The 22,221-nt window shown below is 37.7% G+C and overlaps 1 protein-coding gene across 1 annotated transcript in view; it reads right to left on the bottom strand.

The window, feature by feature from the left end:
* Positions 1–22,221, bottom strand: part of FGF12 (fibroblast growth factor 12) — a 440,873-nt gene that overhangs the window by 123,564 nt on the left and 295,088 nt on the right. Inside the window, exon 4 of the mRNA XM_016200049.2 lies at positions 21,086–21,189. Within this exon, the coding sequence (XP_016055535.1) occupies positions 21,086–21,189 (104 nt within the window). The remainder of the gene's footprint in view (positions 1–21,085; positions 21,190–22,221) is intronic.

Below are 22,221 nucleotides of genomic sequence, written 5' to 3'. Positions count from 1 at the left end.
TTAAATAGAAACCCTAAACTAGTGCAAGCAATGGCACATTCCTTTTTTCAAATAAGGGAGAGAAAGGATGCTTAGGCATAAAATATGTAAATCTTAGATCAGACATTGGTATTAGTGACTCCTATCACCTTTGAGTAACTTACTCTATTTTAATAGAGTGATAGTTACACTGGTCTGATCAACCTTCTTGGAATTTTACGTGGATCCATGACATCACAAACATGAAAGTTTCTTGAACATAAATAACAACAATGCACACAAAAATGCAGAGTCAGAAACATTTCCTGGATGCATGTTTTTGTTTACATAATCTCTATCAGATGTTAGGAGACAAAATAACTTGGAAACTCCTGTACAAATTCACCTGTTAGAGAGGCCCTCATCTTCTGAGTCCCACCACCTCCATCAGGTATAGATATGAAAGATGCCTCAACATCCAGCTGAGAAAGGGCATCATTTTTCTGAGAGGCATTATGTTGACCACTGAAAATTAGGCCAAAGAAACACCCTCTGTAGAAGCAGAGAACAAGACATCTTAGAAAAGGGCTTTTAGTGTGTATGTGACAAAGGAATTAGATACAGCTTGAGGCTTTCCAAAGGCTTTCAAGATAAGTGGAGCAAGTGAAAATGCAAAGTAGGGATCTGTTTGGGATGTAAAGTAATGGGAGGCAAAGAGAGGGGAGAACTCTACTTTAAAAAGGTTGGGGCCAACAAGGGGGGAAAGAATTAGTAGAGGGAAAATGCACATTTAAGGAGGGCCTACAGGGTCAATATTAGTGAGGCAAAACCTTTTAAAACAGCATGAAATTCTCCTCAAACTTACAGTAATCACTACCAAATGTAAGTAAAGCATATATAATAGAGTTCTGACAGGAGCACCATCTTGGTCCTCCTATATTATGGCTGTACTTAGCATGAATTCAGCCTATGGATCTAGTTCAAGCTACCCACTGAAACACAATAAAGATCACAACTGTTACTGGGCAAGGGTAAAGTCAATGAAAAAAATACATTTCTGTAGGTTTATTGTGTATCAGAAAATCAGATAAGCTAGTTGAATCCACCAGAATCCAACTTCAGAAAGTAATCAATGTTCTAAATTAAAGCAATGTCAGAGAATTTCTGACACATGCTGACCAATACGTACTAACCATGAATGACTTCTTGGTGGCCCGAGAGAGTCAACTAGCATTCAGTAAGGGCTCACTAGGGCAGAAAGTAATAAAAAATCACTTGCACGAATTATAATATCTCATTTAAGGATATTTATATATGTAAAGAATGAGTTTTAAATGATGAATGGACAAAAAAAATCTAGACTATATTTCTATTTTCTGATCTGAAAAAAAGGAAGAGTTGAACCAAATGATTTATATGTTTCCTTCAGTTTAAAAATAATAATAACGCTATAGCTTATCTGTTCATTTATTTTCTAAGTAATATTTATTAACTTCATTGTGAAAAACTGGAACTGGTTAATACTCCCATGGAAACCATGATCATTTCTTAAAGTATTTAAATGTCTGCAAAAAGTAGTTGAAAATGTGTCATATAAGAAAGAAATAATAATTTTTGCAAACTTTTTTTTTTTAAAAATATATCTTTATTGATTTCAGAGAGAGAAAAGGAGAGGGGGAGAGAGAGAGAAACATCAATGATGAGAGAGTCACTGATCAAGCCCACAACCTGGGCATGTGCTCTGACCGGGAATTGAACCCCGATCGCCTGGATCCTAGGTCAATACTCAACTGCTGAGACATGCCCGGCCGGGCTGCAAACATTTTTAAAGCCTTTCTTAGGTATCAGGTATCATTCTACATGATGGAAATTAAATAAAGATGGATGGATGGGTAGATAGATAGATGATAGATAGATGAGAGATGATGACAGACAGAGATAGATGATAGATGATAGGTAGGTAGGTAGGTAGGTAGGTAGGTAGGTAGGTAGGTAGGTAGATAGATGATAGATAGATATGGATATGGAAAGTGATTAAGATAGAGATATAATAAATAAATAGAAACACAAATTTGATCCTTACTACACTCATCAGCTTTAGAAAAAACACTATGTGCCAAGCACTGCTAAGCAATTAACATATATTCCCTGTGACTATAGACTGTAGAACTAGGACCGAAAAAAAAGCACCATAAGGAAAAGATGACCCTAGCAATCATTTCCAGTGTAAAATTCAGGTAATAAATTCCTCAATGTTAGATATGTTTCAGCAAAGATAGGATTCTAATTTTGGTGAATTTTAGTAAAGGAGCCAATCATTTGGTCTAGTTGACCTCTATGATCACTTTTATTAACTAAGAGTCCATAAAAAGCAAAGCCACAGTGGGCACAGTGCTAGATAGAAGATATAGGACAGGTAGGTTAGGATGATCTCTCAATACTAAAAGGAGACTTAAATCAACAAGGAAAAACTCACTGTCAGATTAAGCACCTGGGCTGGGGTTTAAGAGTTTTTGAGAGGCTGATTTGCAGAGATAAGGGCACTTGGACTCCAGTGAAGTCCTGAAATAAGTAACAGTGCTCAGAGTTATATTTACTGCCACACAAGATGAATCATGCCTCTTTGGGGAATGCGCTGCTGAAACTTCATTTTGCATTTTGGATGACTGGATCGGTCTCTCAAATAGTCTGGAATGTGACCAATTACTTCCCTCTGCATTTTTCATCCGAGGCTTAAGGCCTGTGCAACTCCCTTTTCCATTCTTACATCATGTATCTTAGATAGCAGGGGCTTCGCCCGTGTCTCTTTATTTTGTAAAAAATAAGACACTGAATACTTAGCCTGTTTATAAATATATATTTGAGGATGAGGGCCAACAAGTACAATTAAGAAGTCTTACGAAAGACACTCTTTTTATAATAAACTGCTACTCTATACACCATAGCTGTATTTCATATTATTATAATAATGCCAAATTGCTATTGGGATAATAAATGAGCAGATACCATGAAAAACTTTCAAGAGTAAAAACCACACTCCAACAATATCCACATCAAAAATCAGGCATTAAATTTCACCATTTGTGACGGCATGGATGGGCCCAAAGGGTATGTTGCTAAATGAAATAAGTCAGTCAGAGAAAGACACACACTGTGTGATTTCACTTATATGTGGAATCTAAAGAACAATGTAAATGAACAAACAAAACAGAAACATACTCACAGATACAAAGGACAGACAGATGGTTGCCAGGGGGAAGGGGGCCAGGGATCTGGGTGAAAAAGGTGAAGGGATTGAGAAGTACAGACTGGCAGTTACAAAATACTCATGGGGATGTAAAGCACAGCATAGGAAATATCGTCAATAATATTGCAATAACTATGCAGAGTGCCAGTTGGGCACTGGAAATATCAAGGAGAGCACTGTGTAAAGCATATGATTATCTATCTACTATGCTGTACACCTGAAACTAATACAAAATAATATTGAATGTAAACTATAATTGGGAAAAATTTTAGATTAAAAGAAAAATATGGCGTTAAAAAGGCATACAAGTAAATTCTGAGAAGAGCATTCAGAAACCAATTTGTAACTGTCCCTATCACTTATTACCCAAGCACTCAAAACTGCCATGATGTTAAACTAGCTTGGAGGGTTAAGTGTTTAAGAACAAAACAAACCTTAAATATCAAAGAAAAATGCAAACCAAATAAGGCCCTTTAAAATACTAAGCCTGCAGCAGCAATCCATTTTACTGGATGGAGCACTACGGGGTAACTCATTTTAGGAAATCAAATTATGAGAATTTTAAGTATCTCAGCATTATACAACAGAAAGTGTCTCAGGACCTGCATGGGGAAATTTGTTCAAGGTCTGACACCACCTTGTGACATTAGGTAAACCTCTTAAACCCCTACAGCTGCCACTTTCTAATACATAAACTAAGCACAATATTCCCTGCCATTGCCTACTTCACAGGAGAAGTGATCAAATAAAACAACGGCTGCAAACATACTTTATAATCCATAAAATACAATGTAAATATTTTATTTCATTCATAAAAATATTGCTTGCTTTTTGTAAATTGAAGAATCACTCGATTTATTACGCAGGAAATGCCTATATTTCTGGGTATCACTTCATTTTAAAGCAAAGGTTTAAGCCATAAATATATCAAATATATTATAAGATATAATATGCACAAGGAAAGAGAAGATAATAAAATAAAGACCCCTATGTAGCTGATAATGGAAAGAAAGCCTGCCTCTATGATTTAGATCACAAAGACAAAAACCAGAACAGGAGCCCCAGCTTTGAACTTCTCATGAACATTAGGATCCTAACCACTGAAGCTGATGTGGTTTCCCGAGCGGCCACAGTCAGGCCACAGACCTTCTCCGTTTGAAGAGCAGCAGAAGGTAAAGCCACTGTGGCAACAGACAGCTCCACCGCTTCTGCGGGGGTGCTGCCGGCGAGAAACGGGGTGCGGGGATCCGGCGCTGAAAGCTGGAGGATGGTTAGGTACAGGCTTTGCCCTGAAGACACCGATAAGCCAGATGTGGAGAGAAAAATACCGACCGAACCTAAGGCAGAGAAAAAGAGATTGGAGAGAGATGCAAGCAGAATGCTATGGAAGGATGAAGAAAGGAAGAGCTGATTTATTTCATTTCCATAAGGAAGATTTCATGGGGGCGTATACCGAGGCTTGAAAAACCCCGCAATATTGGTAAGTAAAGATGACAGAGAAAGTGCACGGGAAGGTGAGATACATGAAATGGCATAAAAAGAAGAGACATGAAGGGGAATGAAAAAGAACATGAAATAAGAGTGCTGATGGGGTAAAATTGTTCAAGGGCTTCCAAGGCCGGGAAAGAATTTTAGATTTTATAGAGGGGTTACTGGGGTTTGTTGAAGGCTTTGGAGGCATGAAGGGGCTAACTTGCTTTTAAGGTGATAAAATGAAAAATAGCATAGAAAACATGACACACCCTTCCAGAGTGTGCAAGGGTGAAGCTTTGGGAAAAGAAGAGAGCAGAGAAGATAGGGAATAAAGCTATGAGGGGGGATAAACAGAAGTAAAAGCATCACTATATTCCCACTATAATCAAAATGGACAAATAATACATTTTTTCACATGCAAAATATCCATGCTGCTCCGAGACAGCTTGTCTTGCCAAGTGGACACTTACAGGACGTAGAAAGAAAATACTACATTTATTGGGTGTTCAATGTTGAGCTGAATGTATTAGCTACTCTTTTATCTTTTAATATTCCTCTAACAAACTTATAAAGTAGATATAATGCATTTGATTTAAAAAACAGTGACAGTAGCTTAGAAACATTAAGTCACCTAAACTCAGCCAGCAGTAAGAAGGAAACTACAATCCAGTACAACTGATTCCAAACCCCTGGCACACACCAGGCCACTCGGCCACAGCGTGAAAGGGCTTCGGGGCTGGTGTGGCCACAGGGAACGGGAGGTGTTCGCAGAGACCAAATGGTGCGCAGAAACCAGTCATCAAACTTCATTTCAGGCTAAATTATATTGCAAGTTTTCAACTCTCTGAAAACTCTATGCATCCCGATATTTGTTTGAAAGAATTTCTATATTTTTCTCTTCTCCTTTTTCAGATGGACTGAATTAAACTATACAAGGCTAACTAGGGACAGAATACTTAAGATGGTAAGTCTTTTGAGAATAAAACCTCACCTAATTCACTGAGTGAAAAGTAATATTGATTGACCCAGCCACTGGCCTAGAAAACAGACATAATGAAGGCTGTAATGAACACAAAAGAATGCTGGTAAAGTAATTGTGACAATGCCATGAGATAAAGCTGGATTAAAAGCCACATTTCACAAAACAGGCTTCTATTATGACATGAGATGTGCTTGCTCTGTCTAATGAGGAAGGTGAAACAAGCTAAACTGAGACCAGAAGATACGTGTCGCCTGTCAACTGCAAACTATTTCAGTTAGAGACGATCTTCAAGTAATTCTATCATAATATGCATAAAATAAAAATAAATATTTAATTATACAAATTACATCTTTATGTAACTTTCTTTAAATATTCATATGGGCTTCAAATTCAGTTAAAGTCTATTTAGAATAGTCATATTTAAAACTGCACCATAATTTGAAATTTCCAAATGTATATAAAGAAGTAATATGAGCTGCTGCAAGGCACTGAAACGTGCATTGGTAAAAAGATACAGATATTTCTATACCTTTTTTTCATTAAATAGCCCCAAGATCCAATTTTAAGTTATAAATATTTAAGGAGACATCACAAAACATTTTCAAATTGAAACAAAGGAGGAAAAAATACATCTTATGATTTAAGCACATACCTATCCCAATGTAGCACCTCGTTAACAGATATATATAAATTTTTAAAGCCCTGACAATAATAATTTAAAAGTCCAAGCTTAGTGCATAAATTCAACCACCAGTTCCTAGCAAATATTAATCTTATTTTCAAACTCTTCTCTCATAGCTGGTATTCTGTGATCAAAATTAATGGTGTTTACATGTGCAGGACAGTTCACAATAAAAGCACAAATTCTACTCTGTTTTCACTCCTTTTTCCACTTTTGCTCCCACACCAGTGTTAACATTTTGTCACACCTCTCTAATCCTGAGGAAATTCACACCTTTGCGCTACTTCAAACAAACAAAAAATGCAATTCAATTAATGTGTCATGAGCCCATTAGGGAAAATGATTTTACTTGCTTTTTAATCTACATTAAATTATGATTAAATTCACCCATTCAAAGTGCACAATTCAATGGTTTTTGGTATATTCACAGAGTTGCGCAACCATCACAATAGTCAACTTCAGAGCATTCATTCCCTCAGAGGGCAACCCCACAGCCTTCAGCAGTGACCCGCGCCCATTCAGCACTCTGTCACCATCAACAGCTTTCTGTCTCCACAGGGTTGTCTACTCAGGACATTTCACAGAAATGAAATTACACAACGTGTTGTCTTTTGGACGGCTGCTTTAATTTAACACTGTTTCACAGCTGAGCCGCGCTGTATCATGTATCAGCACTTCACTCCTGTTTATTGCCAAATATTCCATTGAATGACTATGCCACGCTTTATTTATCCTTTCATCACCTGATGGACCTTGGGGTTTCTTTTACACATTTTGGCTATTATGAGTGATGTTACTATGAATATAAGTGAACAAAATATTTTTGTGCGGACATGTCTTTATTTCTCTTGGATAAATACCTAGCTGTGAAATTGCTGGGTCCTCTGGTACCTCGGTGTAACTTCTGGGGAACTGCCAGGCTGTTTTAGAGAATGACTGCACCCTTCTACAGTCCCACTAGCAGGGTATGAGGGTTGCATTTTCCCCACGTCTTCATCCGCCCTTGTTAGTATCTATTATCTGTCTCTTTAATACGCCCATCCCAGTGGGTGTGAGGTGGCATCTCCTTTTGGTTTGTTTGCATTTCCTTGATAGCTAAAAGTATTGAGCATCTTTACATGTGTCTATTGACTCTCTGTATATCGTCTTTGGAAACACATCTTTTCTTCAGTGTCCAGATCCTTTGCATACTTTCAGTTGGTTCACCTGTCTTTTTAATTTTAGCTGTAAGAGATCTTTATGTATTTTAAATACATGTTCTATATTAGGTACATGACTTGCAAACTTTTCTCCCCTCCTCTGGGTGGTCTTTTCACTTTCTTGATTGTGTGTATTGAAGCACAAAAGTTTTTAAGTATGATGAAAGCAAACATTTATTTTTCTTTTGTTATTTGTGCTTTCGGTGTCATATCTATAAAACCACTGCTTAATTTGATGTCATGAATATTTGCCACTATGCTTTCTTGTATGAGTTTTAAGTTTTTCGTCTTACACTTGAGTCCATGATCCATTCTGAATTACTTCTTTATATATAGTGTAGACCTTTTATAATAATTTTTTGGGGCAACATGCTATTTTTTTATTGAATTTATTGAGCTGACATTGGTAGGAAAGATAGTCTATCCAATAAATGGTATTGGGAAAATTGGACAGATACATGCAAAAAAATGAAACTAGACCACTTTCTTATACTGCACATAAGAATAAATTCAAAATGGATTAAAGACTTAAATGTTAGGCTTGAAACCATACAAAAACTAGAAGAAAACATAGGCAGTAAAATCTTGGGCATGTCTCACAGCAATATTTTTTTTCTGATATATCTCCTTAGGCAAGGGAAACAAAAGAAAAAATTAATGGGACTACATCAAACTAAAAAGGTTTTGCACAGCAAAGGAAACCATCAACAAAATGAAGAGACAGCCCACTGAATGGGAGAACATATTCACCAATGATACATCTGATAAGGGGTTAATATCCAAAATTTATAAAGAACTTACAAAACTCAACACCTAAAGAACATACAATCCAATTAAAAGATGGGCAAAGGACCTGAATGGATACTTCTCCAAAGAGGACATACAGACGGCCAACTGGCAACATGCCATTAATCAGGCTTCAGAGGTCTTAAGACAATGCCAACAAAGTCTTTTTATTAAAATAACTAAGAAAGTTCTTGGAAATCCCTTAGAAGTATTACTAATAAGGAAAGCATTTCATTAAATAGCACACAAAATTTTTAAAAAACATACAACTTATTCCTGGGTTCTAAAAAAGAGTCAAAATACACAAAGAATACAATTTTAAAAATTCATGAGAGTTAATGCAAATTTTAAAATTAAAAAATATGCCAAGATCTAACGCATCATGTTTCTATAGCCCTGCTTCCTTCTTTTCTGACCCTTAACAGTGTCAGCCTTTTATTGTGGGGTGAAAGCACAGTGCTTGTCCTTTCCGCCGCTCAGGGCCACAGCACCTACAATACTGCTCCGCACAAGGGAAATGGAAATATTTTAAATCAAACAGATGATCAAATGGAAATGAATGAATATGAGAGCTGCTACTTGAAATGCAAGGAGTATGACAAAAGGAGTGAAAACCAGTAAGGTTTACAAACGTTTCATCCCTATGAATACTTTGCCCTTATTCTTGCCTCTGCTGGTATCACCCCTCTCCTGGTCTGATGTCTCCTTTTCTCCCTTTTTGACCTTTAGGTTTTTGCTCAAATATTATCTCCTTAAAGAAATTTTTATGGCAGTGCCTTCTAAATTAGTTTCCTTCATTATTCTGTTTTTACAGAAATATATTTATCTTTTCCGTTGCGCTAATCCTAAAGGATACATTTTCGTATTTTCATTTACAAATCTTGCTCTCCCACTACAGTAGAAATGTTTTACATTTTATTTCCAGTGCCTAAGACGATGTGTGCCACACTGCCAATTCTAAATAAATAGGAAGTTATTGGATAAATGGAAGCAATGAAAAGCTGCTGATCCCTGGTTTGGTGGGCAGCTCTCTTGAAACCACAGGCAAACACACCCATGCAGCCAATGTGATGCCCTCTTCCATGGTAGCTTTCAGTCCCTTCCCTACTGCCGATGGCTCCCTACAGAGAGACCTTTTCATATCCAGTGAAACAGAAGAATGAAACTTGAAGTAATGATGCTTATTCCACTTTGCCCTAACCACAGAAAGAAATTTCAGAGGAACTGTCCATCAATCTGCCTCGAAGGCTCAATAAGCAGAAAGCTCCTGTCTCAAACCTCAGGTGAGTTCTAATCTATTAGGACCTGAGTAAAATAAAAGGTAATCTTTACAGCTTCCGGTCTCTTCTGAGTAGAAGTTCATAAAATTTCACCTAATACTTATAGTGACTCAAAAGACCTTATGCAACTTAATGAGGAGACTACACATGCATATCTGTTCTTCAATCTGCTTACTAGGGAGCTGTCTCTCTCTCTGTCTCTCATCTTAGAATCTTACATTATGTCCACTTAAATTTTCAGTCTGGAGAGGTCTGGCAGTTGTCTGGTACCTACCCAATATCCCTTTGCCCCTTCCTATTAACAGAACCTTGGTTTTCATGGATACAGAAATATAAGTAGCTTAAAATTTAAAAAAAACAAAAACAAACAACAAACAAAAAGAAAACTAAAAACCCAGACATTTCTCTGTACTCTTTCCACCTAGAAGTGATCACATGACACAGTTCTATCGCTAAGAGGACATCACTGGAACTTCTGGGAAAATGTGTTTTCCTGATAAAGGCACCATCTCTTTCTCTGTGCCCCTTTATACTGCTCAGAACATTCATAAAAGCTGGTGATATAGGAGACATCTTGTACCACAAGGAAAAAGCCAAATAAATGTAGGTACCTTGGCCCTCAGAGGCCTGTTGAGCCAATCAATGAGCCAATACCAATAACTGTCTATCTCCAGACTTCTGGTTATGTGAGAAAACATGAGCCTCTGATCCCTTTAAACCACTTTTAAGGCTGTCTCTTTTATTCATAGCCAAGCTCAATTCCTGGTTGATACAGAAAAGAGAACTTAAGAATATTGCCTTGAATAGTTGGTCTCAAGAAGTAAAATCATATGAAGAAATTTTCAAACTAGTCAGTGAGATTTTGTGCACATACTGACACCTCAGATGACCCACTGAGTCATACAGCATAGTCATACGCATAGGATCGTATGTAAAGTGACTGCAAAATTATTACCCAAATCTTAATCCAGGTCTCTTCTGAGAATCAAACAAGTACTCTCATTAATTACCCTAAGACATCAAGCATATACTGAAACTCTCCTGGATGAACCACGACATTTAGTTACCTAATAGGAGACTGATATTCTCAGCAGCCTCAAAATGAAGTTCTTTCCAGTTGGAGGTGGCTGAAATATATGTCACTTTCGACATACACATTTCTATGTGTCTAATCCATTTCCCCACTTTAACTACTAGATGTTAAAATTTTGTGGTACAGAAACACACTTTAGGTACATCATAAATGCAGTAGGCTTGAAGTCTCCTCAAAATATAGCACTCTGTGACCTGTCCCTGTCGGCCATCGCTCTCATTTGGCCACCCAGCACGGTGCTTTGTTGTTTTGTTTTTTAATGCTCTTTCTCACAATGCTGTCTGTTCAAAGAGCCAGTTTCCCTGTAGACTTGGTCATAAGACTGACCTGCATGTGTTGCTCCGCTTCACCACACTACATTCCACTCAGGTCTCAGCTGAAGCCTTCTGATTTTCCCTTAGCATTCAGCAATCATAATTTCCTTCTTTTCCTGTCCCGAAGTCTATGAAAGTCATGGCCTGCAAACATACTTTATGTAGTGTATTTTCCTCCAACTGAGTTATATAAGGAAATAGTCTGAAGAAGGAAAATCCCCCCAAATTGAAAAACTGGCTTATGCTTGGGCGGGGGAGGGGAATGTTGAAGAAAGATTGATCCATACCTTCTGATGATTTTTTTTTGTTATTACAAACCAAAAAACACATTACATATGATTATTACTAATCTTTTCATTGGTTTTGGAAAGCAGGTAGGGGAAGGCAGAATTAATAAGGACAGGGAATCTCCTTGAGGAATCGGGCTAGACCAGAAAGCCCTGGGAAAGTCAGAACTCTTCTGAAGGCCGCCCCTGGATAATTCTTCAGCAGGAACGACACGGAGAACATGGTGTGAATGAAACTTGAGCATTCTTGGAAAATCGGACTGCTCTGAAAATCAGCTCATCTCGTTATTAGTTTATAAGGTTAAAAAAAATATATAACCCAAACTGGTGCGCACAAGAAGGGCAGTTACCGACTCATGAAAGAGAAAGCTTCGGAGGTAAGGCTGGCGTGAGGTAGTCTCCACGCCCAGTTCCACAGGAAGCGAGCAAGGCCTGGTTTCTCCTGACTTCCACCCAGACCTCCTGTCCTCCGAATGCCAGAGTCACTCGAGGACAGGTTTTCTCCTTGTGCTTTTAAAGAGGCTGCTATCCTTTTTACCCTCTCAGCTCTCAATTCAAGTGTTGTGTTTGTTTTTTTAAAAAAAGGCAATTCTCTCTCAACAGAGCAAGCTAAGTTCTGGGCCTGAAGCTAACCGGCTCTAATTAAATGAGAAATACTCAAATACTCTGTAACCAACCTTGCATGAGCAGGGTGGCTAAAGACACTGGATTAGGCCAACCAGTAATCACCACTGAAACTAAGAGGAGAATTAACCCTACATGAACTTCACGGATTGGTGGTAGGAAATCGATGGAGGATACACTGAGCATCTTCTTTTTTTTCCTTTTTATTGAATTTATTGGGGTGACACTGGTTAACAAAATTATACAGATTTCAGGTACACAATTCTACAACACATGTGTACACTGTATTGTGTGTTCACCACTCCAAATCAAGGCTCCTTCCAGCACCATTTACTCCCCCCCTACCCTCCTTCTCTTCTCCCCCTCCCCTTCTCCCAGCAATCCCCACATAGCTATTACTTCTGCTGCTGCTGCTGCTGCTGTTACTTAGAGCTAACGCTGAGGATCGACTGTGCATTAGGCACTGCGCCAGGGCTGGACGTGCACCACTTCACTTAATCCTCACTATAATCCTATAGGAGCAGGCATTGTCGTTATTAGCCCCATTTTACATACAGAAAAACTGAGTCTAGAAGGTTAAGAAACTTCTCTAATGGCACTAAAAATGTACAGTACAGAGCTATGATTTATTTCTAAAGCTAGCACTCTTAAATTCTGTCTAATATTGCCTAATTTGCTAATGGCAAAAGAACAAAATCTATAAATTTTGGATATATGACCACATGTTGGCTTAATGTGCCTAATGGTAAGGTAGAAAGGAACAAATATAAAATTTAGTGTCATTGTCAAATGATTCACCTGAAGGTCCTCATTAGTGCTGCTCTTAGAAACTTAATCCTGCTTTTATTTTTCAATGAAAAATGCTATTAGAAACACATATGCTAATTTTTACAATTAGGGCTAGCCCTGGACCTAAAGTATTAACATTTTCCAGAAGTTATAAAACTCTTGGAATAAAACCAACACACTTATAGCTGAAAGCATCATAATAAGTTAAAGATGGATGCTTACTATTATCCAATCCTTCCTGAGAGTATAATTAATGACCTGTTGATTCTTTCTAAAGAAAGGCAACATAATTCCAATTTAAAAAATGTCACATGTTTGCAAGGAACAAATGCTCAATTTTTTGGATGAAAGGATTCCATATTTTCTTTATTGTAAGTTGAAAAGAATGCCCCAGTTCAGATATGTGTGTGTGTGTGTGTGTGTGTGTGTGTGTGTGTGTATATATAAATATATACATATAGATGAGGGTAAAAAAATAGACAAAATAAGTAATTCTTTTCTCAGTGCTATGGCCAGAAATTAACCTAAAATGAGAAAGAAATGTTATAAAATTCAAGGAAACCACAAGTATACGGAAGAAAAAATTATGTAAATGACCCAAGCTGAATATTAACAATCTAATTGCTAGACAACAGTTGTATTTTGGCCTTTCACTTTCTATTTTAGGTGCCGTTAACTTCAACATTCTATGATTAACTTAGCATTAATGGCTAAGTGGTTTCCTCTCACTCTCGCTCTCACTGTCCTTCAATGTTAGGAACTTTATAGAGGTACCATTTGCCCCAAGAAATAGTTCTGCATAACTACATAATACCTCAGATTTCAGAATATTCCATGAGGAAGTTGGCTGATGAGGAAACTCAAATTCCAAAGTAAGTATTTTGTGCCCCTATCCTAGACATGCTTTAAAAATCTGCTATTGATTTTCAGCATGGAGTGGAAATCTTTCACTGAGAGATCAACTGTAATGACCAGGTGGCTTCATAAGAAAATGTCCTGGTCAATCTCTGTTTCCACCCCCCCTCCCCTTTTAGAAGCCCTGTTTAATTCAACAAGGAAAACATGACAACATCAATATCTTAAAACTATAACAGCAGCCTCAATGCAGAAGAATATGAACAATACGAGTCCTCTACCAAACTTTCCATATTTTAATAGGACATTTATAACCTATTTAAAGTTGAACAAATTAAGTGAACTAGAAAGTGTGTAGAGTCACAATCAGGAAAATTATTGCAAAAACCATTAAGACCAGATGGCCAATGAGATATTAGTGGAATTAAACTGCATGAAATGCATCCATCAACAGAATCAACAAGGTTTTCGCAGATACCTTTACATGGGAATTGCAGCTTTCAGTGCTGTGGGAGATAATGATCTCTATTAGACATGATCCCTAACTTCAAGGAGCTTGCATCTGACGGGATAAACAGGGCATAAAAACAAATTAATTCTAACAAAAGGAAGAAAGGAAATATACAGAAATATCTTATCCAAGTCCCAAATGTGAAAGTTATTTTTGGCTGCAGAAACAGAAAAATTTTATTGGGTCCTCAGTGATGGGAAAGTTTGGACATCTGTGATGGGGGTAAGCAAAAGAAATTAAAAGAATAAAATAACGAGTACTTTCTCTTATTGTCTACCTTGTGGGTATAAAATATCTTTTTCTTATGGCTCTCAATGTTGACCTTCTTTTTTCTTCTCCCTCAGAGGCCCCTTCCATGTTTCTCAAAAACTCTTAATACAGTTTTTCAATATAAAGTCAGGATCTCCTTGCAATCTTGACATTTTCTACTCCTGCCGAGGCACCAGGTTTAAGCACAGAATTGGAAACGGTCAAAAGAATATGAACCAATCAAGAAGCCTCTCATTCCTGTTGATCTCGTTGTTTTGATGAAAGCCATCACAAATGAGGGGACAGGCTGCCCTGGTTTTAAGGAACCATGCTTTGGATATTACATTATAATAGTATAGACTGGCACTTCCTTAACTGCAACAGCCAGTAGGATAACTGATGTTGATTAAAGAAATGAACATTGAACTCTAAGTTCCTTTTGCCTGACTTGCCTCAGCTATACAGAGTGAACTCGTTTTAGTCACTCAGCCTCTCTGTTTTCCAGGTGCAACTTCTGTACTCAGTAATCATTTAATATCAGACTTATTTCAAGCCAAATGAAAGTTCAGGGAAAATTTGAAAAACACTCCACAGTGGAAATGTTTCTTAAAAATAAGGCCAAGGGCATCACAGTACTATTAAAAGCTCATAGTTTTTGAAGTTAACACCTAGATTAAGTTTGGGGTCTATTACTCACTAGGATGGGCTTATTTAAGTCAACAACCTTCTTAAGTTTTAGTTTTTCATCAATATTCAGTAGTTAATTCCTGTCCTTCCTCAGAGTTTCTGTGAAAATTAAATTTGAATTTAAAAACCACTTAGATTCCACAAATTTTGTGGAATATAATGAAGAAAATAAACTGATGAACAAAATAGATTCAGAGACATAGAAGCAGGGAACAGCCTGAGGGATCTCAGAGGGAAGGCGGGGGTGGGGGAGTGGGGGGGGGGAGATTAACCAGAGAACTTAAATGCATAACCCACGGACATAGACAATTGTATGGGGAAGGCCTGGGGGTGGGGTGGATGCAGGGTGGAGGAAATCAATGGGGTGGGGACATCTGTAATACTTTCAACAATAAAGATAAATTAAAACAATAAAGATAAATTAAGAAAATAATAATTAAAAAAAAACACCTAGAAACAATAAAAACTAAACAAGCTATATCATTCGTACCAGCACAATCATTAATACTATTGCTATGACTACCACTGTATAGCTACTCTTATGACAACTTATAATATCACTTATGCAGCCCGGCCGGGTGTGGCTCAGCGGTTAAGCGTCAACCTGGGATCCAGGCGATCAGGGTTCGATTCCCGGTCAGGGCACATGCCCGGGTTGCGGGCTGCAGCCGACCAATGACTCTCTCATCATTGATGTTTCTATCTCTCTCTCTCCCTCTCCTTTCCTCTCTCTGAAATCAATAAAGATGTATTTAAAAAAAAAAAAAAAATTACTTATGCATTAGAACACAGAGTGACTTTTAAAAGTCACTTTATCACTGACTACCTTCAAGAATGATTAGAATGGGTTAGGACAGTGTTAAACAATAAAAAATTCATGTTCATGTCATTTGACCTTTGTGTATTCCTCAGTTGAAATTTAAAAAATTATTAGTTTATAAGTGATCTAATTCTTATTTTAGATGTAATTGATACAAGGCTAAGACATTTTCAATATAATTGTTTTAGGGTTATAAAGTAAATGATGATCATAGAAAAATAAACCTTTTCAAAATGTTTTAATCATTATTAGTCACTAAAATGCCAGCAATATGTGTGCTAAGTGCATCCAACTATTCATTAAAAAGACCCAATAGTTTTAACATAGTTACAAGTCCTAGACATGGTTTAAGCTATTCAAATTGTAAGTACAATTTCCTAGATTCAAATATCAAGTCTCCCAAGTTGTCCAAATCATTGAGTTATGTTTTTATTTTATCTGATAAGGAGTTAATATTCAGAATATATAAAAGAATTCCTACAACTTAATAGCGAAAAAATAAAAAATGAACAAAGGGCTTGAATAGGTATTTCTTCAGAACAGACATACAAATGGCCAACATGTATAAGAAAGAGTTTCCCATCAGTAATCCTATGGAAATAAAAACCACAATGAAATATAACTTCACACCCGTTAGGATGAACACTATTAAAAAAAAGAAAAAATGTAATAAATGTTGCTAAGGATATTGAGAAACTGCAACATTTGTACACTACTGATGGGAATGCAAAATGATGCGGCTGCTATGGAAAACAGGATGGATTTTCCACAGAGATTAAATTCAGAACTATCAAATAATCTGGTAATTCCACTTCTTGTTATATATCCAAAAGAATTGAAAACAAGATCTCAAAGGGATATTTGCACACCCAGGCCTAGTTCAGCATTATTCACAATAGCCAAGGTATGAAAATAATCTAAATGTCTATCAACAAATTAATGAATAAATAATATGTAGTATATATAAACAATGGAATATATTCTACCTTTGAAAAGAAAGAAATCCTGTCATTTGCTACAACTGGCTTAAACTTGAAGACAGTATGCTAAGTAAAATAAACTAGTCACAAGAAGATAAATACTGCATAATTCCACTTATTTGAGATATCTAAAGTAGTCAAACCCGGGAACAGAAAGAAGAGGGGCGTTTCCCAGAGGCTGAGGGAAGGGGAAAAGGGAAGTTGTTACTTCACGGGTACAGAGTGTCAGTTTTACAGCATGAACAAGTTCTAGAGATCGGTTGCTTGACAGTGTACATATAATTACACTACAATAATGTACATGGAGAAATGATTAAGATGGTAAATTTTATGTGTTTCTCATCACCATACAAAATAAAAGAGGGGGAAAAGGCATGATGTACCCACTCTTCTACGAACAGATAGCAATGATGAATTAAAAAAAAAAAGCCCGGACAGTGTCGCTCCGTGGTTGAGCATCAACCCATGAACCGAGAGGCTGCCAGTTCGAGTCTCCATCAGGGCACATGCCCAGGTCGCAGGCTCAGTCCCTAGTGGGAGGGGTGCAGGAGGCAGCCAATCGATGTTTCTCTCTCATCGATGTTTCTATCGCTCTACCCCTCTCCCTTCCTCTCTCTCTAAAATCAAAAACAGAATATTTAAAAATAAATAAAATAAGTAAATAAAATATAATAAGTAAAAATAAATAAGTAAATAAAATATAAAATATATATAAGGCCTATATGACAGAGCCAGGGTCAAAGCAAGCTACTAAGCCCCTGTATAGGATGGAAACACAAAGCACTGAGCAGGCCACAGCTGCAGGCCTACTGGGCTTCAGGTCCTGAAGGAGGCCCTGTGACCCAGAATTGTGCTCTGCTCAGGTCAACGTCAATAAAAGCCCCTGTGTAAACTAGAGGGCCAGAGCCAGGCTACCTGCCCGTACCAGGGGCTGCAATCATTTACCTGCTCCAACTCTTATAAAGCTGAAGTAAAATATGCTGTTGCTACTTTAGGCAAGAGGCAATGACAATAGATACAGCCTCCCAGTGAGAGGCACTAGACCAAGCCACACCCTAGCCCAGGCCTCCTCTGCTAACCCCAATGTTACCCTAGGAGCTTTGCAATGACTCATAATTTCTTATTCTAAGTGGGAGGCTGGATAGAGAAAACCAAAAAGAGTGCTCGGAAGAGGGCAGACCTCAGAGGAAGAGGTAGACCTGGGACAGGGAAAGAGAAAGAGAAATGTGCCTGTAGATCAAAATTCCAAACACATAAAGAATTCATTCTAAATTCTACTATAACCTAAATCTACTTCTAAAAATGGCATATGATTTCATTTTAAAGTATAACTAATCAAATTGCCAGGAAGGATGGCGGTGCTCCCTGAGCAAGAAAACACCCTCAGGTCTGTCAGCTGTTTGGAAGGAGGGCAGAAACACTAAAAATATTTAGCAATCTATATACTTATGTATGTATGTATATATAGATTAAAGCCACCTGTTAAAAATAAGGGTAAATCACCAAAGGGATGGAATTACACCCTACCTTTACAAAGTGGCAGAAAAATGAAAATACATAAACTACAATAATAAAAGCAAACCCAGGGGCACCAACAATCTCATTAAATGCATATGGATTTTCCTCACAGTCACTCTGTCTTTCCCACTCTCTCCTCTCTCCTGGAGAGAGGGAAATCAGAAGTAACAAGGGAATTAATTCTGGTTTAAACACGAATACGGACCAGGTAAATAACACTAGATAAGTGATATTTGTGAATTTCTCTTGCATGCTAAGTTTGTTTCTTTAGGACGTCTTGGGTGGCAAATCAGCCAGGCACCCCCCCCCCCCCCACTCCTTCCCCACCGCGAACTCAGGTTCTGGCCCTTACTGGTACGCCAGACTACTCTGTCTCACATAAAGTAGGAAACTGCTTTTCCAATACCCTCTAACCTTAACATATACCAAACACCCAGGACGGCCTATGTTAACAGGCTGTTTTAACTCACCGCAAGGCCCTGGCTGCGGGAGTGCTCTCCTGCTGAGCAAACCACACCGGCAGCACAGCATTCAGTGTGATGAAGGCCCGATGCCAATTCTCTTTCAGGTCTGCCTCCCCCATGCTGGCCCCTTTAGCCCTGTAACAAAATCTTCAGACCTCTACTGACTGTTTAAAATGAAAAACCAGCACTTACTCCTATTAGTCCTATCCAGGAAGAGGGTGGTTTTGAAAGTAGGAGCCCTGATGATCGATGTTAGCGATGTTATGCTTATAAAGGAAAACTGTTCCCAGTAGCCCTGCGGGACCATAAGCGGGGAAAAGCATTGTGATTCTTGGTTTGAGGCAGGTTTCATTTAAGTGCAGAGGAAAACTGAAAATCTAGGTACCCCAGGCAGGTAACTCAGCAAACAGCTGACGACTGGCTTTACTAAGGTCTTAGCTCCTTTACAAAAAAGCACCTACAGGAAGATTCTCTTAGTAAGAATTTCTCAAAACCTCCTCTGATGGGCTCAAGCCGTGCGTCTCTGAAAATGCTGCAGAGTATATTCTTTAGTCATCTCATAATGAAAACCCAGCCTCCTCCCGGGAACTCTGGGACTGCATCCAACAGGGTGACCCCTCCACATTTCTGCCCCCTACACACACACACACACACACAGGCTCTTACACAACTGCCTCTTGCCTATAGTACCACTGCCAGACTTCCTGTGTTTTTCTTCCTCCCAGACCTTTGGAAAGAAACTCGGCTCCAAAGAAATAAACTCTACAGTTTTGTGAAATTACAACCAGAATTATGACCTTTTAAATAATAATAAATAATGACTTTCTAAATATAAATATAAATGTAAAATACTCAGCCTTTAACTGTTGACCCGATGATTGATTAAATCCTTAAATCACAGCTGTCCTTAGATCATCTCCATGTTATAGCTTGTAGTACATTAAAATTTTTAAAACAGAAGTTTAAGAAACTGGAATTATTTAAAGTAACAACCTGTTATCTTGCCTTTTATTTTAATTTTTACGTTTAACATATAGACTCACAATAGCTGACATTGAGAACTGTTAGAATTATGACACACCAAGAATAAAAGCCCATTGTTTTGACCAAAAATATATTTATCTTTGAGTATTATTTTGAGTAGAATCTGTTGAAAAATGTGTATGTAAACATCTAGTACATAAATGCATATTTAGGTCTGACTATGTTCAACAGTAAAACAATAACTTTAAGAATTCTAACATGAATGACAGATATATTACTAATATGAAGCATAGTATACCAAAGATTCACTTAATTGAATACTGAAAAAGTTTAATAGAAGTTATTCAATAACTAATTTAGAATCTAGTAGGCATAAGTGAACTTCCTGAATAACCTTGTGTTATTTACTGAGAACACAGAAAGTAAGGGTGGAAGCCTGTAACCATGATGTTCAAGGATATTTCTTCGTGAACGACAAATAGACAACTCCCTTATAAGAGAACAGAAATTATATATACACAAGATTCAGTGCAGCCACATCCTCTCTCGGTGCATAAATTATTATCTTGAGAGCGAGACAGAATATCATTAACTGCTTTCAAGTATGTCAGTGCTGATAACCTAGTCACTGATGTTAACTAACTTTATCAGCTTTGGATTTAAAAGAGGCATCAGACAACATCATTTTAAAGGTTCAAAAATTGTGTCAAAGAGAGGAGGTGACTTGCCCAAAGGGATAACTTCAGAGTAACTGAAATGCAAATAAAGCTCAAATATCCCAGCCCTTACTCCAGAGCTATTCCACAAATTCACATTGCCTGCAAAGTGGCCAGTTACACCAGGAATTTGACGAATCAGGTACTGCACAGACTTTATTAAACACAATGAAAGCATGACCTAATTTTAAAAGTTCTTCCTCCATACTAAGACAGAGAAGACTCCCAGACAAACTGAAGAAAGCTTCCTAAACCATCCTGTGTGCTTAAAGAAGAGGTAACAGGAGAAAGGAAAAATGACTCACTTCTGATATTAAATAGAAAGGTAAAATTAAAAAAAAGATAGTTTATCCTCTGAGAGCGGAAGCTAAATGAAGAGAATTTACACTGCATGGAAAGTAACTAGCTCTTTCTCAACAGGATAAAACCTTTAACATTCTAAATTATAAAAGCTTCATAATAACAGTGACGTACTGGGTCAGAAATGATAAAATTATGTCAACTTCCAATTTTTTCCTGAAATAATGGAATACGGTTACTCCAAAGCCAGTTTACACACACAGACTCACACACGATAAGGGACTTACTGAGCTGTAGAGATAGCCTTCACCATTCATGGCCACATAGAGGCTGGCCTTCACCCCCTGGATGGCCACCACACGCAGGCCCACGGGAATTAGATTGAAGAGGGCTAGAGGGGAAAAAGACAGAGAGGAAAGGAATAAATCATCTTGTTTATTAAGAGGACTCATTTGAGAATTAAAAACTATGAACTGAAATTAATAGGGGGAGAGAGAGAAAGAAAGAGAGAGAGGGAATCCTAAGGATGGGGAGAACTCACCCTTCTTGTCTCTGCACCACCACTATGTGGGTTCTGGTGAACCACATAAACTCATCTGTAACAAAGGGGCTACATTATTAGAAGGTTTCTAAGGGCCCCACCCGGATCTGAGAGTCCAAGATCTCCCCTCTGCAAAATGAACATATATTCAAACAGTGTAATATAAATGTTTGTTTTTTACAAATAATTTAAACCAAAATTTTTTCAATAGTGGAACATATTTGTAGTCAGAAATGCTGATAAATTATGATCTTTGTAACATATGCCAGAAGTTCTTCCTTTGTTCTTACCACTGTCCTTGTGGTGCTGAAATAACTCAAGAAGTACAAGACCTTAGAGTCTAGTTGGGGAGAGAAAGCTAAGACATATGGAATCATCTGATACAGTGTATAATTTATGTCTATAATTAAATGTAATATATGCATTCTATATATATATTCTCTACGTTACAAAGTTCAGGGAAATGGAAGGTCTGTATGGAATGAAGTATTCAGGAAATGTCTTACACAGAAGATGGGACCTGAGCTGACACTTAAAGAAAGAGCAGCAGTTGAGTGAGCCAGGGACAGAAGGACATTCAGTGGGACAGTAAATGAGGTGGTTCTGCAGGGTAATAGGTGTGTACAGGAAGAGACTGGAAGATTGGAAGATTTATTTCATATTGAGGAGAAATGGAAAAGAACACCATGTAGATAAAGTAGGGATAAATGACTGAGATCCTGGCATTCTCATCTTAGAGATCTAGACTTCTCTAAATGGGCAACAAGAAGCTGACATACAAAGATTCGAGCTGCAAGATTACAAAAATGTGTGACTTGCAGACAACATAGTTTCTAAACCCACCACTCAGAAGCTGCACGGCTTTGAGCTACTCATGTCACC

The sequence above is a fragment of the Miniopterus natalensis genome, chromosome 6 (assembly GCF_054644295.1).
Source record: "Miniopterus natalensis isolate mMinNat1 chromosome 6, mMinNat1.hap1, whole genome shotgun sequence".
Taxonomy (NCBI): domain Eukaryota; kingdom Metazoa; phylum Chordata; class Mammalia; order Chiroptera; family Miniopteridae; genus Miniopterus; species Miniopterus natalensis.
This window is presented reverse-complemented; position numbering and strand designations above follow the sequence as displayed.